The sequence below is a fragment of the Sycon ciliatum genome, chromosome 6, assembly GCF_964019385.1.
Source record: "Sycon ciliatum chromosome 6, ocSycCili1.1, whole genome shotgun sequence".
Taxonomy (NCBI): domain Eukaryota; kingdom Metazoa; phylum Porifera; class Calcarea; order Leucosolenida; family Sycettidae; genus Sycon; species Sycon ciliatum.
This window is the reverse complement of record NC_088648.1, coordinates 17,211,644-17,227,665: the sequence shown is the minus strand read 5'-3', so window position 1 is coordinate 17,227,665 and position 16,022 is coordinate 17,211,644. Positions and strand designations below refer to the sequence as shown.

Below are 16,022 nucleotides of genomic sequence, written 5' to 3'. Positions count from 1 at the left end.
GGTCATTGACCACACTCCCTGTGATTGTCATTCATGTACCACTCCCTCTGGCATAGGTCCTCATCTTCCTATTTCTCCCTGATTGTTACTTCGTTCGAACTTGACTTGTAATTACCGGTACAAATACTTCCTATTGACTGTTTTCTCATTTTCTCAAGTGCAGCTTTATCGAGCCACACTTTTAATTCTATCGCCATCATAATATTGGGCATCAATGCCCGTTTGGTTTGCGATGTAAAATAAAACTTCAAACAAACTTTGCATACTGAATCTCCGGACACTTTCCCTCTATTTCAAAATGTATTCCGTATACAATAGCGAGCGTTCCCAGATTGCCTAGACTAGAGTGCTCAACACCACAAGGATGGAGCATTATCACAAAGGCAGAAGAGAACAGAGACAACCGGCTAGGTCATTGTTGTCACGCTGCGTTTCCATAATACATGTACATTGTACACACCCGTCGACAATGGGGCATATTGGTCTTCCATGTCCATGTAGCTCCAGGCTACAGAGCCTAGATGTCGCCTCGCGACCCTGTACTAGTCCAGCACAGGACGGAGCTGGGTAACTAGTACCACTGTCCAGTACTGTAGTACCAGTAGTAGTAGGCTTGATGGTCAGCTCTACTCTGCTCTCTGCTCTCTGCTAGGTCACAGTGTTAGCGTCTTGGGCTTGAGAATACCCACAAATGTACTTGCACAATGCTGACAACATCATTACATGTATGACAGGGTGGAGTACACACTAGCACCGTCAGGAATATCACGCTGTTGGCATAATCAGTAAACTGTTATACCTTCCTTCAAGTTAAAAGACCTTATGTGGGTACCGTAGGCATGCAGTTGCCGCTATTTCACCAAGTGTGTCTTTTCCACCATGCATGGTATTCGACCATACATGTACATGTAAGTAAAGCAGCAGTGGCATCTTCACATTCACCATCATATCCGTTTATAATAATAATAATAGTAATATTCTCTGTGCTGCGCTGAGGAGGTCACAAAGAACGAAACAGCATGCTGTCCGCAGATTGAGTAATAATAATAATAGAACAGTTCGCGTACAGGGCAGCAAATGCTAACCTTTCCGCTTCTATCTCTTTTGAGCTCTGCTACATGTGATGGTTGTGAAAAAATGAAAAGAAAAAAAAACCCCGAGAGAAATGAAAGTGCACAACCGGATAGAGGTGTGTATGGAGATGGGTGTATGTAAGTACGCGCATGCGTGTGCTAGTGTGCGTGCGGGGAAGTGTGCGTGCGCGTGTGGGAAACGGATATCCGTTTATCGGAGGTCAAAAACCACTTTCTGTCCGATTCTGTTGAAAATATCAGGGTTGAAGCATCACGAGGGCAAGCTGTTGATCCCAAAATATTTTTAGTGTATAATGAATCCTTCCCTGTATTTGGGACCGGTGAAAGCCACGCCCATGCGCTCGCATTTATATCGAGAAATAAGAGAAAAACCTACTTTTACAAACAGGAGTTCGCTTTTCATTTGTTTCAATGAGGCAGGCTTGTACTGCATTATAATCATACAGAATTACAGGTACATGAATTTGAAGTGCATTTCATTTTCAGACCGTGTGTATACATGTACAGTGCTGACAACTGAAATCCGACCCCCTTGCCGGCGAGCCGCGCCGCCAAGGGGGTCGGATTTCAGTTGTCAGCACTGTACATGTATACAGACGGTATAACCATGATAGCCATGATAACAGGGGAGCAAGGCTAGCTTGTTGCAACCCTGAGTTTCATGTTCAGTTCAATGGCCAGGCAAGACTTGCTCATCTCCATACTCGAAGTAGACTGGTTACCTCCGATCCCGTGGCCCTCCGCCTTTCCTAGCTTATCTCGCGGCCTTCGAAGAGATGAACCTGTGACCCCGCGGGGTGTTGAGCGAACTAACTATTGTAACTACTTTCTAGTGCGGACCGCGTACCGACCCGCTATGCTTGTGGAGCACGCGCTAACTGTGTGCTTGACGATGTTTTATTGCTGCCACGCGCCCACCTCGCGTTCCACTTGCAGCAGCTAGTGCTAGTGCCCAACTAACTTACTTGGCCTTGGACATACATGTACACGTACATGAAGCTAGCCATCAGTATGCGAGGGGAGGACCATGGCACCATCGTCTGCAAGCAATACAAAATGGTCTCCCCACACCGGCGATGATGCTGAGGCCCTGCCATGCGCCATAGCATTCGTTTCTACCTTCTCCAAAACTAAAGGGTGCTGCGGATCGAGAGGGAACGCCAACCTCTTGAATCGCACGAGCTGTAAGTATGACTATGAGCGTCGAACGTATGCCCTCCTCCACGAGTTCGTCCGCAGTATAAAGCAAGCGAGTCGAAGGTCGAAGCCGCCGTATCTTGCTCACTTTTCTCCTGCAGCGCCACGGTTGGTTAACTTTTTGATTATCACAGATCCCAGAAACTTGGCTTATAATGTCGTGTTCCTGGGTGTCTGACTTCATCAAGATGTGTCCGCTACCGGCCGTTATCCTCCTGTCCGGTAAGTGGAACAATGTCGTAATAGTTTAGCCCGTCTAGGGCACGTCCTCCTCCTGTATACTCTGATGCCGGCGTGAGACGGGTGTTTGCGGGGCTGTCCCTTGTCAGGCGCTAGGCGTATCCCATCGATAGCATGAGACCCCTAAACCAGGACTTGTGTAGTCTTGTGAGCCTGGTGGCGTGTGCGGTTGGTTGGTTGGTTGCAAGAGTTCATAACCCCTGTGGTTGTGTTTTTCTTAATTCACCGGGCCAACGGACTGAACCGATCCGATGTGCAGTTGAAGGAGTGACGACCGCCGACCTCCCGTGCTTTGTAGATTGGACAAACATTAGCAGTGCTTTTGTGTGTGCGGAGAAAATGGTGTGTCGATGATACAATGAGACTCCTGCTTTCTGCGGAACGGCTGTTGAACTTCTGACGAACCTAATTGTGATATGTTTACTAGTGCCTACATGCAATTGGTTAGTTATAACATTGAGCGTGCTACACGGGAAGAGAGGCGACCCTTTGTGCATCTCTTGCGTTCTCCGAAGTCCATGGACGTTTCTAAGCACAGCCACCCGTTCTGACCGTGAATGAGAGTGATTCACCAGTGGAGTTTTGTTTTGGGCATGGAACAAGGTCACTGAATTGTAAGGCACTTCTCCACGTAATCATAGGTTTGAAGCGAAGGTTAAAAATTTACAAAACACGTACTTTTATATACATGAACTGTATACAGTAGTCAAATAAAGGTCACTGGTGAAATACATGTATGGTAGAAGGCCACCCAGAGCATGGAGCCGCGGTAGTGAAAACCAACTATCCTAGTGCAGCATTGAAGATTTGCAAAGCCAGGTACAGGTACTAGTACTACATGTAGATAGGACCAAGAAGGAGTCAGCACGTTTCAAAACGTTTCAGCGTTCACACCAATTTTCCACTTGCTTCAAATTTAGTTAGTGTTGCTCGCACTTTAACCATGTAAAATCCGTGACACTTGCAGCGACAAAGCGACTGATCACTTTCGCATTGACATCGCGAGAACAATCAGGCACAGATGTATATGTAGATGTACTAAAATAATGATGCATGTGCATGATTGTACAGGTATGTAGGTACTCATAGTCAAACGTTTAGTTAGTTGTATTAACTGACATAAGATTGAGGGAGCTGAACTTGGGAAAGATAATTATGTACTCGTATGTACCATGGTCGCTCCTGACCGGCAGAGGAATACGCGTGGTCGTCACGGACTCGCACAAGGGACGTGACCTACAGCTGGTCGGTGGCACAGATAATAGAGGGCTCCAACCAAACTGTCTTATCTGCAATTAGCCGGAATAGCCTTTTGTAATAACTATTGTGTGTGTTATCTAGTATCACTGTTATTATCGTGATGCCCTTGCATGGCATCGCGTCGGGACTCGAGAGCTGTCTGAAATCACGGCCGCAGATTAATAGCATGTGATTGAGGTCCTGCTAATGCTATACTCAGAAAACAATAGAATAATACTGATTTGACAGATTCTTCCTAAGATCTCTGGACACTATATTCAAATGTCTTTGACTCTTAGCTGTTGAAGAGAGGGAAAGGCCAACGTCGAGAGCATGTATTTTCTCCGGTCAAGTAGACAATCATGCTTCAACCTGACGACTCTACAGACGAGCCCCCAGGCACTCGAGCGGCAGCCGCATAACGATGGTCCTGAAACACCAAACTGACATCACTATCAGTGTAGGGGAAAAAAGGGCAAGCTGTTCGGAGAGAGGGTTCATGGAGTTGCTTGTACTGTAATTAATTGCCGCGTTTATCGTGTCCATAGATATCGAAGTCCCACGTGACAGCACGTTCCTGCAGTGTATCTGCCCTACATCGCAATAGAACTGATAGCACTATTGTAGTTAACCACGGCTCGAAAGAGAGAAAGAAGCTAACAATGTAACTAAGACATGGTATTGTAACAACCGGTTAATGGAGCCATCGGGCACAATGAACGCCATGAACACTGACTCAGCACATACTCTACTAGACTAGACTATAGCCTACATCTAGCTCTGGTGCAGTGCACTGTCTGTAGAGTGTAGACACACTGTGCAAAGTCAGCTGTGAAACCTGAGGGTGTCAGTCTGCAGGCAAAGTCTAGAACGTCTAGCTTCGAACTCCTTCAAGGAATGGATAACGTTGTGTGAATTGATAATCCTCAAGACTTAGTAAGTTCTAAATGACCCAGATCTGGTGTTGGAACGACACCATCAGTTCTTGCCTTGTAAACAACTTTTGGTGTACATGGAGCTCTGCTGGTCACGAAGAACAAATCGCAACTTTCCGCTCTACAGTACCTGCCAACTGGTGTGAACTTCGCATCCGGAGAGTCTCACCATGCTAGCACTATCAGTTTCTACAAGAGTCATTAGCCCTGGGAAGTTATACTCTTGGTGCTTGCAAGTACAATGCCATGTATATGTACAGGTATCAACGAGAGCATTACAACATTACAAATCTTCGCATCAGGAGAGCGTTGGCAGTTGTCACTATATCCACACTGTCTTTATCGGCATTCCTTTCGAGCTTTGCTGGTATTTCGACTGCTATCAGTATCACAGGTATTGGGTAACATTTTTTGAGTTTTGATTGGAGTGAACTAGCGCTCTGCCGCCGCAGCTATTTTACCGCTGCACATCAATGATAGCGCGTCACGTTTGTCACGGCGTGCTTGGCCGAGCGCCAGAAGGTCACACGATATGTTCGCACCACCAGTCACTATTGCCTTTAGTATCGGTCACAGTGGGGAGCCACGCTGATTGGTACGCTGGTTGGCGTGGACTCAAATATGTCACAGTATGTATCAACCTTCCCAGAAGTCGCAGTTTGTTGTTCGTCAAGGTATAATTATTATCGTCGAGAGTATACACACGCTCCTACTCTCCTTATCATGTATCAGGGGCAGAGGGTTGATTTCTGTGCTATAATTATGCAGTTTGAAAGCTTCTGTGACCCGATATCCAGGACAGTGTTACGCAATACGCCTGTGGCCTTCAAGGCCTTCTCTTTCCTAGTGCTTGTTCTGCACCCTCTTTGCCAGAAATACCAAGAGTAAAATAAGCTCCTTGTCTTGGAAATACTAGTCATATGCAGTATTAAGTACACGTAGTTGTACAGTTCAAAGAGGTTCTTCTGCCCTTGCTGATGATGTACAATAATGTGCATGCATAATGTACGTGTGCCAAGTCATCACATACAGTCATGTGTAATCAAGTCTGTCCAGTGTTGTTGAAAATTAAAATAGTATGAGTGAAGAACGTTTGTCCAGATTGCGAAGGCTCTGCGCGGGCATGTAACGGCGGTGCAGAGAAGCAAGTGAAGTGGGTCGAGTCACCAATTAAAAAAATCTCAAGATCGAGTTCGCCCCTCATAACATTGGATTCCTCCGCGACCCGTCCGGTCGAGAACTTTCCACTACATGATCGTACATGCACATTAGCCCTGGGTCAAGTTGATGCTGATCTGAAGGATCGCTGAATCGCTGCCAAGCGCCAACCGGTATAGATAACCTGGACTAGAGTGCAGGAGGGCTTCACACGCGGTACAAGAGTGTGCACTTCATGTTTCGTACAGTATACTATAGCTATGATATGAGTGGCGACGACAATAGCTAGTCCGGGCAAGCTAAGGCATTGGCTATTGTGCGAGTAGGAGAGCTGCGGAATGGAGTCTTGAGGGCTACATAATTGGATTTGTGCTTGTGTGATCTCACGTTTCTTCCATCCCCTAGCCTACTCTTTGGGAAGTATCGCAAAGTGTACAAAGTGAAAAGATTCAGAGTACAATATACCATGCAGTGAACCTGTCTAAGACGACCGCTCAGGGACCTTCAAAATGTGGTCTCTATTACCAGGTGGTCTCCGTGCCAAGGGTCATTTGAGTGGTAATTTTCCATCCCTTGATCCTGGTTCCAGTGGTCTTCTGGGACAGGTGGTCGGCTTATCCGAGTGGTCGCCTTGACAGGTTTTACTCGACATGCATGCCATACCGGTATGAACTCGGCATGGCCATCACAGTAGGCTGTCTCCACTTCTCCTGCCGCTTGGATCCCCGCCGTTTTCAATATTCCTGTTCGTTTACGTATTGTGTTTTCTTCTACCTGCAGCTCTCGGCCAGCTGCAGCTATCTGTTGCTGTGCCGATGGCAGCCATCACGACACCACAGACTGCAAATGGTGAGCTGATATTCCCAGTGGTGTAACCAGTCGGTTTAACCATGTTTAAAATTAGGGCTGAAACGATCATTCAGTAACTCCTAACGATCAACCAATATCATTAACTCTCGATATATTGGTTTTATCAATTCTTGTCGGCCCTACTCATGTAGCTCGAATACCAGATAATGAAGAAATTCCACAATGCCTTTGCTACGCTAGAAACTTGCCGCATCGCACTGTTGACATCTGGCTGGTTTTATCAACATGAACTATAGTCAGTTTCAAAAAGATTAGCAATCCTGGCGATCGCCCGGGGAGTTTGCCGTCTTACCGTATGACGGCTCGAGCGCTGCCTGGAAAAACTCACTGTGAACTCGAAGAAATATTCCGCGCGAAAGCATGAAAAATGACAACTCACTGACGTCGGTACTCGTACATGACTTTGTGTTCGTCTGGTTTACAACAAACGAGTTCTTCCTCGTATCGATATGGAGTCAGAGAGGACATGTCGAAACTTCAAAGTGTGGTAAATTAATTTTGACGAGCGGGATGCGTCCGTTTTGTGACCAAATAGATTCTTTGAGCTGCCGCGGATGCAATTTACTCTCACGATGTGACGAAAACGGCATCGACACAGACTCATTCCCAAGGCCTTGAAGTGGCAAAGCTATCCGTGTGACTTCGACGACATTTTGAGAAAAGCAGACGCCTGTGAAAGCTGATAGAAGACGGCGTTGACTCCTAAATTCAAATAAATTGGCGATCTTCAAATACTAAAATAATTCTCAAACAGAAATCGATCGATCGATGTGCCGGTGTATTCAACAACACGTAGCTACAGCGCAATGACTTCCGTGTTCACTCACACGGTTTCAGTGTTGTGTGTGTTCACAACTTCACATGGCGTGAGCCAGTCAAGTGTCAGTCAGTTCAGCAGGAAACGCGAGCTCCAACAACAAGTCGTTTGGCGCAGCCGCCTTCTTCAATTTTTGTTGTCTTGTACCAGCGTGATCACCAAAACAATGAAAAAATGAAGAAAAAATGTTTGACTTGAAGATTTGTTGGGATTTGAACTCACAACTTCATGGTCAGCAGACAGCATTCATAACCACAAGGCCAAAAAGGAAGGGATAAATCGTGGGTTTTGATAACAAATCGATACTGGCTTCCAGGGCAAATTATAAACCATGGGAGAAGGCCAGAAACCTGGCCGAAATACTAACTCCTTAATGGTTGGTCCAATTGTTCCGAAACCTTCACAGAACAATTTGCCGTGTCCTAACAAGCCGTTTTATGTACTTTGTTGTCCAAATTTCCCTTATCTTCATACTTTTTAAGACCCAAACTTGATTGCTAATCTTTTTGAAACAGACTGTAGAGTAGTTCATCTTGTTTCCAGAGTGAAGAATCTTTTCATCACCCTCTGGCAACTTCTTTCATCTCCGACCTCTCCCACAAATGAACCGAACAGACAAAGCCTTCTCTCCTGATCTCTTTCAAAGCCACAAATCAATTTAGCTGCGCTTGAAAGTACATGATTGCACCCGTGTTCATTACCGGATGGAGTGCAATGGCTAGAATACTGTTGCTGGTATGCATGCGTAAGAAATCATTAGCACTCGTTTCGAACACTAACGATTATCGATTGCACCCTTAGCGATCGATATGCGAGTTATCAGTATAATTGTTTCAGCCCTATTTAAAATCCATGCACTCCATGTTTCCATACAATCCATGTTTAAAATCCATGCACTGCAACGCCCGGCTCACATGGTCCCGGTTCAGGGACATGCAGGACGCCCGATACATGTACAATCATGGTATTATAATTTTACAACCTAACACTGGTTAAAAAACCAGTATTATAGATAAACCTCTGCCAACCGCGGAAAGGTTGTAGTCCGCAATGCTGCTTTTCTAATTCTCATTATGATTAGCATGCAATGTACTACCCGAAGTACTGAATTTACTTCTTCTGTACTCTATATTCTAATGTATCTTCTACAACTTCTCCCTAAAACATACTTTCTCATTTTCCATACTTATATAGGAGACTCCCTTCGATAGGCATCTATTTGCCTCTGGAGGATCCGTGAAATAAAAATAAAATCAATCAAAAAATAAAAGGTTTAGCATGAATGCCACAGTAGCAAATTTTGCACTCGCAAAATTAAAACCTCGCAAACTTGTCCGGATTCTGAAAACGCGAACTAAAAACGCCGCGAAAATTTCACGCTTTACAGTACTTATACATGTATGCACATGTACTCAATCTGCGTGTCATCTAACTACATTCTGCAAACATGAATTGCATGCGTATACAGTATGATTGTATCCCATTTGAAATCTTTATTCTGCACATTTTTCCTCCAGAGTGTCCTCCACATCACTTCTCCTGCCCCATTACGCAGCCTGAGCTAGGCGACCAAGGCTCGGCAGATGTGGAGCCCACCTGCATCGCCGCACATCACATATGCGATGGGCACATCCACTGTCCGGGTGGCGACGACGAACTGCCCGCGAGGTGCTCCGCTTCCTCGTCGACCTCGCCCGGCTCCTGTCCCGTGGCGGAGGAGAAGCGGATGAGCCCCAACTGCTGCGTGTCGCCATCGTTCGTCTGCGATGGCCTGCGTGACTGTGCTGATGGAGCAGACGAAGCCGACTGTGGTAAGCATGACCTATTTTAAAACAAGTAGAATTGTTTCATGGTTCGCTGGAGACTCAGCTCAGCCAGACTGAATGTTCAGCATCCGTAGAAAGTACTAGAAACGCTACCACCCTGCACAGTTAACCCTTTCAGCCCTGACCGGAAAATCACCTCCCACTGGGCCAAAAATGGCAATTTTTGAAAATGCCTATTCTGGTCCAAAATTGATTGGAGATGTTGGGTATGGACATATGCACTGTGAATTCAAAGAAATTTTGTAGGATTTCATTGTACGAGACTCATAACACCATATTTAGATATGCGACTTTTGGCGATTTTTCCTCAAAATTCATTCAATTTAGGCAATTGACGACAAAGATCAGACAAGCAATGGCAAGCAGTGCTATAACTGGTCAGTGTTGACTTCAGAATGGAGAAATGTCATATAACAAGCTTGATATGATCCTGGTGTTCTACGGCAACCTAGACTAGAGTACAGCAACTCGTTTTATACGGCGCTTGAATCATATGCGACTGCGCGATCCAGAATGGGTCTTTCTTTTTTCTTGGTCGCCTCGTAAAGCTTGAATCCTCCAGCAGCCCTACCTACTTCAAGACAAAACCATGTGATGGACAGTGAGGATGCCGAGTAACTGGAGTAGCAACCACAGCAACTGCATCGGCTATAATAGCAGCCGGTGCAGTGGCAGCGGTTGGCTCACTGTGCTCGGCGCATCCCAGGGTGAATCATCACTGGCCGCACGCGTACGTACGTACGCGCACAGGTAAAGTCATATTGATAGAGAATGCAATACAGCTCATTCTCTGATTTGGACACTCACTGGCAAGACAATCCAGCTACCAAAATAGTCTGAAGCATTCCCTAAACAGCCGAGTACATACTGCGTACCGGTGTACGTACGCATGAAAATTCAAGAAACAATCGGCTGTGCAATTTCTGATAGTGGTTCAAAATTGCACAATTGTTGACTATTCTGGATTATTCTGGATTCATATTAGATGGCAATCACCATCCTGTAGGTGCCTGGCTCTGTACTCAACATACAATACTTACATGTACCGGTACGCGGTATGCACATCTCTATTGTGATCTGCATGCATGTCTGACCAGTACACTTGATTTCAAATTCAAATATTTTCAAAAATCTGACCTTCGAATTTGATCGCAGTTTACTTGAGGAACTTCAGCAAACGGGCTCACGCCAGATAGCTCCTGCTCAGAACACCATGCCTAGGTGTCAGAGACTTCAGCATCGCTTTCCAAATCTCTTTGGTCTCCAGCATCCCCTGCGTCCGAGCCAGCTGCGATCTTTTGAATAGCAGCAAATTCGTAATCCTCAGAAAACGACTCCGACACAATTTCGCTGTCTCCAGAATCATCCTCAGAGTCATTACCCGCCTCACACTGCTTCACAGGACTCCTTCCATCGACACAGAGTAGTTGAGCTACTTACCTTGCCGAGAAACAGCAGGGCAAGATGACGAAAACGAACTTTGAGCAAAACAATTTATTTGAACGATATGCCAAAATACGCACTTCAAACTCGACGCTCGCGGCTGTTCTGCTGTGCAGACTGGCCACATACGCTGCGTACACGTCGATCAGGTCCTTCAGCCCACTGAGGAACAGTTCCGGGCCCCACTGATGTTGAGGCATCAGTACAAACGCGACGTACACCGAGGACGTATATATACGTCGTCAGTGGGGCAGATGCACACGTCATGACGTATATATACGTCGACAGTGGTGAAAGGGTTAAAAGGCACAGATGCAGCTCCTAATAAGGCGGTGGGCCGTGAGTAGGTCCCCACCAGCAAAGTCGTCGAAGACCGAAAATGAGATGATGAATAATTCGTTCCAACTCCGAGTTTCACGCAGGAGGCAATCATCAGGCAAGAGTAATGAGATACAGCATGATCTATGAAATCACTCGTGAAACAGTCTGGATTGCTTTGTTGTGATACCCCCCCCCCCTCCCCTCTCTTCCATCCATTTTTTTAAGTAATCCCCGAAACATGACATCTAACGCTGACCACCATGTACCACTGCGTCTCTCTTTCTCTCTCCTCTGTGTCCTTTGCTTCGCAGGGAATACAGGCTGTGAGAATGGCCTGGGTGAAGAAGACTTGGAGAATCTTGTCTGCAGTGACCAAACTATTGTGGGTAAGCTTAAAAAGCACGATGCGATTTTGGCTTAAAGGCATACTGCTTGCCCATACCTATGGCGAAACCCTGGGTCAATTGGTATGGAAGCATTGTAGGGTTGCTCTTGTATCTTGTTGCATGGAGGAAGCACCCCAATATCCATTACTTATAATATAATTATCTATTCACCTACATAATGTACGTCTAAAGATTTTTTCTTGTCTAACTACTTTCCCCCTGTTTGCTTTCTGTCCCTGTCAGTTCTCCGGGCTGTCTACGTTGAGTCGCTGCATGCTTTCGTGATTGGTAAGCGCTGGAGCAATCGACCCATGCCCAACGTCCAGCATCTTCACCAGCATGACATTGTGAGTGTGTCCGGATCCACTGGCAGAGCCTGCTGCAATCACTCCATGACTGACGGAGAAACACACCTGGTTGCTGCTCCACTGGGATACTTCACCAAAGATGATGGGCACGACCAGCAGCACCCCACTGAATTGTCCTCAGCAACCTCCACTATTCCTTCCGCTGGTGCACCCAGTGCTGGCGCTCACTTTGTCAAGCTACCATGTTCGGACACCATTGTCCGAGGCTGGAAACGCGGCTTCTTACATACGGTCAAGCGCTACCACAAGCTGTGCAGGAAATAACAGCCCTGAGCACCAGTCATGGGGGAACTGTCCACAGTCCACCCCTCCCAGCTCTATTCGCTACTACGACCGCCGTGCCGCTTCGTCCAATGCCTATTCTCATCTCCAGGCCGAAAAGCCTGAGCGAGTACTTTGTGTGTAGTAAGGCGGCTGCTAGCATATCAGCACATAGTATACCACGGCACCGTGTAGTTTGATCGTAGGCCCCATGCTGATGGCCATTTCGGTGATGGTGATGTGCATGAGCATCACGACCAATAACTCTATCTTACCATCAAGTACTAGTACCCAATACAACACAGGGCCCAAGATTTAACTGAGCATCCATGGTCTTAGTTCGATTCGTCTCGTCTTGTCCCCATCTACGGTGCCCTCGTTGAGTTACATGTACCATTGTTTCTCGACACCTATTTTATCCTCCCAACACTAATTGCACCGTCTCAATCTGGTGCATGTATAATGAATGTCATATTTAGCCATGAGTTTTCACCGCCATACGGTTCATACAACATGCAGTCTCTCGCCAATAGAGTCAATCAGTGTTGTAAGTACATGTAGTTTTACTGTTCTCTGGCATATCATGAACCCTCACACTCGCATTAGCACCATCATAGGCAAATACTGTGGACCTGCGAGCCCCAGTAATATTATTATTATTATTATTATAGGAACCCAACTGTTTTTTTTAAATCCCCATTCTAAGTCACTTGATCTGGTTTTAAACTGCTTACATATTCAACTATTTATTCAGATCGTTGCCAAGTTTTGCCCGAAACAAGTCATTATTCTAATGACTCCCGTCACATATACTGCTACAGTGTACATTGTTCCTGCCTTGATGCCTGGTATTGTTGGAGGCTGTTTGGTTAAGCTACACATTGCGCCCGCATACTTGTACATTGTGTGTGTGTGTGTGTGTGTGTGTGTGTGTGTGTGTGTGTGTGTGTGTGTGTGTGTGTGTGTGTGTGTGTGTGCTGCGACGGGATCAGGCAGTCCTTGATGTATCCCCATCGTTACTCGCTGCCGCCGGGCTCAACACTCCGGAAACAAATATACTGTAGCATCTTGCTACTGACCTGAGTTACATCAATTGTCGTATGCATATATGCTCTCAGGTAGCTCAGTATTTCTCTTGCCTTGGTTACATGTAGTGTAGTGCATCCACACTCACACAGCATAATTTGAATAAAGTTTAGTTTTAGTTTTATTTAAACAAACGGCGAGGAGACAATAATTAAATTTTGACATCCGCAATCAATAAGACAAGCTGAATCGACATTTGTGTACACTTTATTCATGCAATGTAAAATGATGGAGGCAATGTGCAATATGTGCAATTAGTGTTATTCCAAGCAATACATGGCTGGGGTAGCCAATGACCACTTTGCGTGGCGATTGCAGGTTTTTCATAGCCAAGAATACAGTTCATACTAGAACTTAGAACAGCTGCATGATATCAAGAGTTTATCTACTCTTGATGATATCCATCGCGGACTACGATAATTTTCTTGATTGAACTGAGTCATGTGTGTAGGTTTCGAAGGGAAAATAGAAGAGTCACGCTTCCTGAAGCTTTATAGCGGCCAATACAATCATGTAGTAATGGATTCTGTGGGGTGGGGCGTTAGTCACTGATGCCAACAAAAAGACAAGAAGGAACAAAGACAAAATTTAGGATGTTTGATTTTGGCCAGTTCTATTTTAGTTAGGGAGTAACGTACTTACCAATGCACTGATGGAATAGCAAACTACCATTACTAAGTCCTTCCCTTTCTCGAGCTAATGCACATGTGAAAAGCATAATATTTTTTATTGCACTTAGTAGTTGCCTGATGATCGTAGTAATACATGAAACTGAGAGTTGTGACAAAGCTTCCAATCTCTCTTGTGTATTATTGCACATATGTAGAGACACCATGATAACGTTAGTACTGTAAAATATGTTTTAAAAGGAGTAGACAGGATTATTGTGCTAAACGGAGAGGCCCCGACCCATCAACTCGCTTCAGGATTCAGCTACACTGTAGCGCAATGTGATTCTGCCAGCCAATTTGTTCTCTATACAGGCAATAGCATTGCTGCTGCAGAGCATCCATGAGGTAGTCGCCACAACAATGCCGCAACAAGAGCAAATGGCGCAGATATGTCTAAAAACGTTTTAGAAATGGTTTTACTCACAGTCTCGTGCAGGTTTGTTATCAAGAGTACATAACCCGGGTTATGTACTCTTGCCTGGGATTATTGAATAAAGAAGTGTGGCAGAACGCGAGCAACTGCCTACTGTAACTTGTAAGCGTTGACTTGTTCTGCCAACTTCTGTGCTTTTCGAGCAGAACATGATCTGTTGATTTCTAGTTTGCCGAAGCATTATCCCCAAGGGCTGGCATGTGTGTGTGTGTGTGTGTGTGTGTGTGTGTGTGTGTGTGTGTGTGTGTGTGTGTGTGTGTGTGTGTGCATTTTTTTCTTTTTGGACATAGCAACTTGTGCTGGGACTACACCCAGCACAAGTTGCTATGTCTAACATAGCTCTTCGCTATCATCGCTTCCGCGATGGGCATGTCTGAGGTCTGAGGTCTGAGGTGTGTGCATGGGACTTCATGGGTGTTTCAACCAGGGAGTGCATGTAGTAACGATTCGTATTGCACTTCTCTCTGGTTGAAACTGGCAAGTTGTCTGCATTCAGCAACGCCACTGTGTACATGATTCGTCCATCTTTTGAATTCTTTTCTCAATCCTATCCCACTTCTCGAGTTATCCGCATGCACCTCATTTTCCTTTCCCCCAGTTTTCCGAGCGCTATTTCTTTGCTGAGCTTACATGTACATGTTACTGTACCACCAAGAGCATATAACGCTATACTCTTGGTACCACTCAGTGACTGTGGTACGAAATAGTGGTAGCGACTTCGGCGATGCCTTGTTAGGAAAGGGTTTGCTCCCCACACTGGAGCTCGCGCTATTCGTTAGCAGTGTTGGTGCTAGCTATCCGGTTTTTTTTCCTTTCATTGGTTCGGGTTCTTTGTACCTCGAATTCTCCTGCTTGTGCCTCATTGTATGAGACAGCACGAAGACTAAAGTAAGTAAATAATTATCGTGTCCGTTCCCGAAGGGAACTCACGACGGCCGCTAACACCCGATAAACCCTAGCGGCAGATGCAGCGCCTGACGGTGGGGGTGAGTGGATAAGTCTCACAACCACTGGCACAAGTGCCGAAAACGACCCCATAATTAGCTGCAACTTTTTTTTTTTTTTTTTTTTTTTGTGCATGTACTGCTGTATGTGAGTAGCCAAGCGAAGCTGACCAAAAAGAAACAAAGAAAAATGATGGCACCTATGTACAGGGGATGGCCCACGCCTGGTATAAAGTAAACGTAAAAGAGAAAAAAGAAAAAGATGAAGGAAAAGAAAAGAGTAACAAAGAAAGAGAGGTAAGCAACTCCATGTACATCCACCGTACTTGTGTCATACGCTTACAATGAACACTCAGCAGCCGCCAGAACAGCCGAGTGAACAGGAAGTGGCACTGAAGAGCGCCGGTAGCCGCGCAGACTGCAACCATGTACCCCTTGGCCTTGTGCCTGGCCACAAGTTCCCAGTTGACTGTGGGTAGCAACACGGCTGGAAAAAACCGCTCCCAGGCAGGACTTGAACCAGGTACCTCTCGTATCTCAATCATGGTCTTTGACCAACCCACTGTGCCTGCCTGGTCACGAAGACTGGTCCTTGTGTCCGCGGATAAAGCTGCAGTTGTTGAGAGCTTGATGTTTCAACGGCAGTGTTGGTTACTCTCTGCTAGAAGTTTCTTGTCTAGACGAAAGTCAAGTACACAGTTACTTCATTATTGCTATCATCAGTATCACCAAG

At 45.7% G+C, this 16,022-nt stretch overlaps 1 protein-coding gene across 2 annotated transcripts; it reads left to right on the top strand.

Moving 5' to 3' along the window:
• The first annotated feature begins 2,332 nt into the window (after nt 1–2,332).
• LOC135819513 (low-density lipoprotein receptor-related protein 1B-like) lies at nt 2,333–13,032 on the top strand. Of its 2 annotated transcripts, none has more exons than XM_065332734.1 (5): nt 2,333–2,513; nt 6,644–6,715; nt 9,065–9,361; nt 11,452–11,526; nt 11,770–13,032. In XM_065332734.1, the coding sequence occupies exons 1-5, from the start codon at nt 2,447–2,449 to the stop codon at nt 12,156–12,158; spliced, it is 900 nt and encodes a 299-aa protein (XP_065188806.1). In that variant the 5' UTR covers nt 2,333–2,446; the 3' UTR covers nt 12,159–13,032. The 2 variants fall into 2 exon arrangements, with proteins under 2 accessions (XP_065188806.1, XP_065188807.1); XM_065332735.1 differs by having other exon boundaries at nt 2,334–2,513; nt 6,644–6,712; nt 9,068–9,361.
• The last annotated feature ends 2,990 nt before the right edge of the window (nt 13,033–16,022 follow it).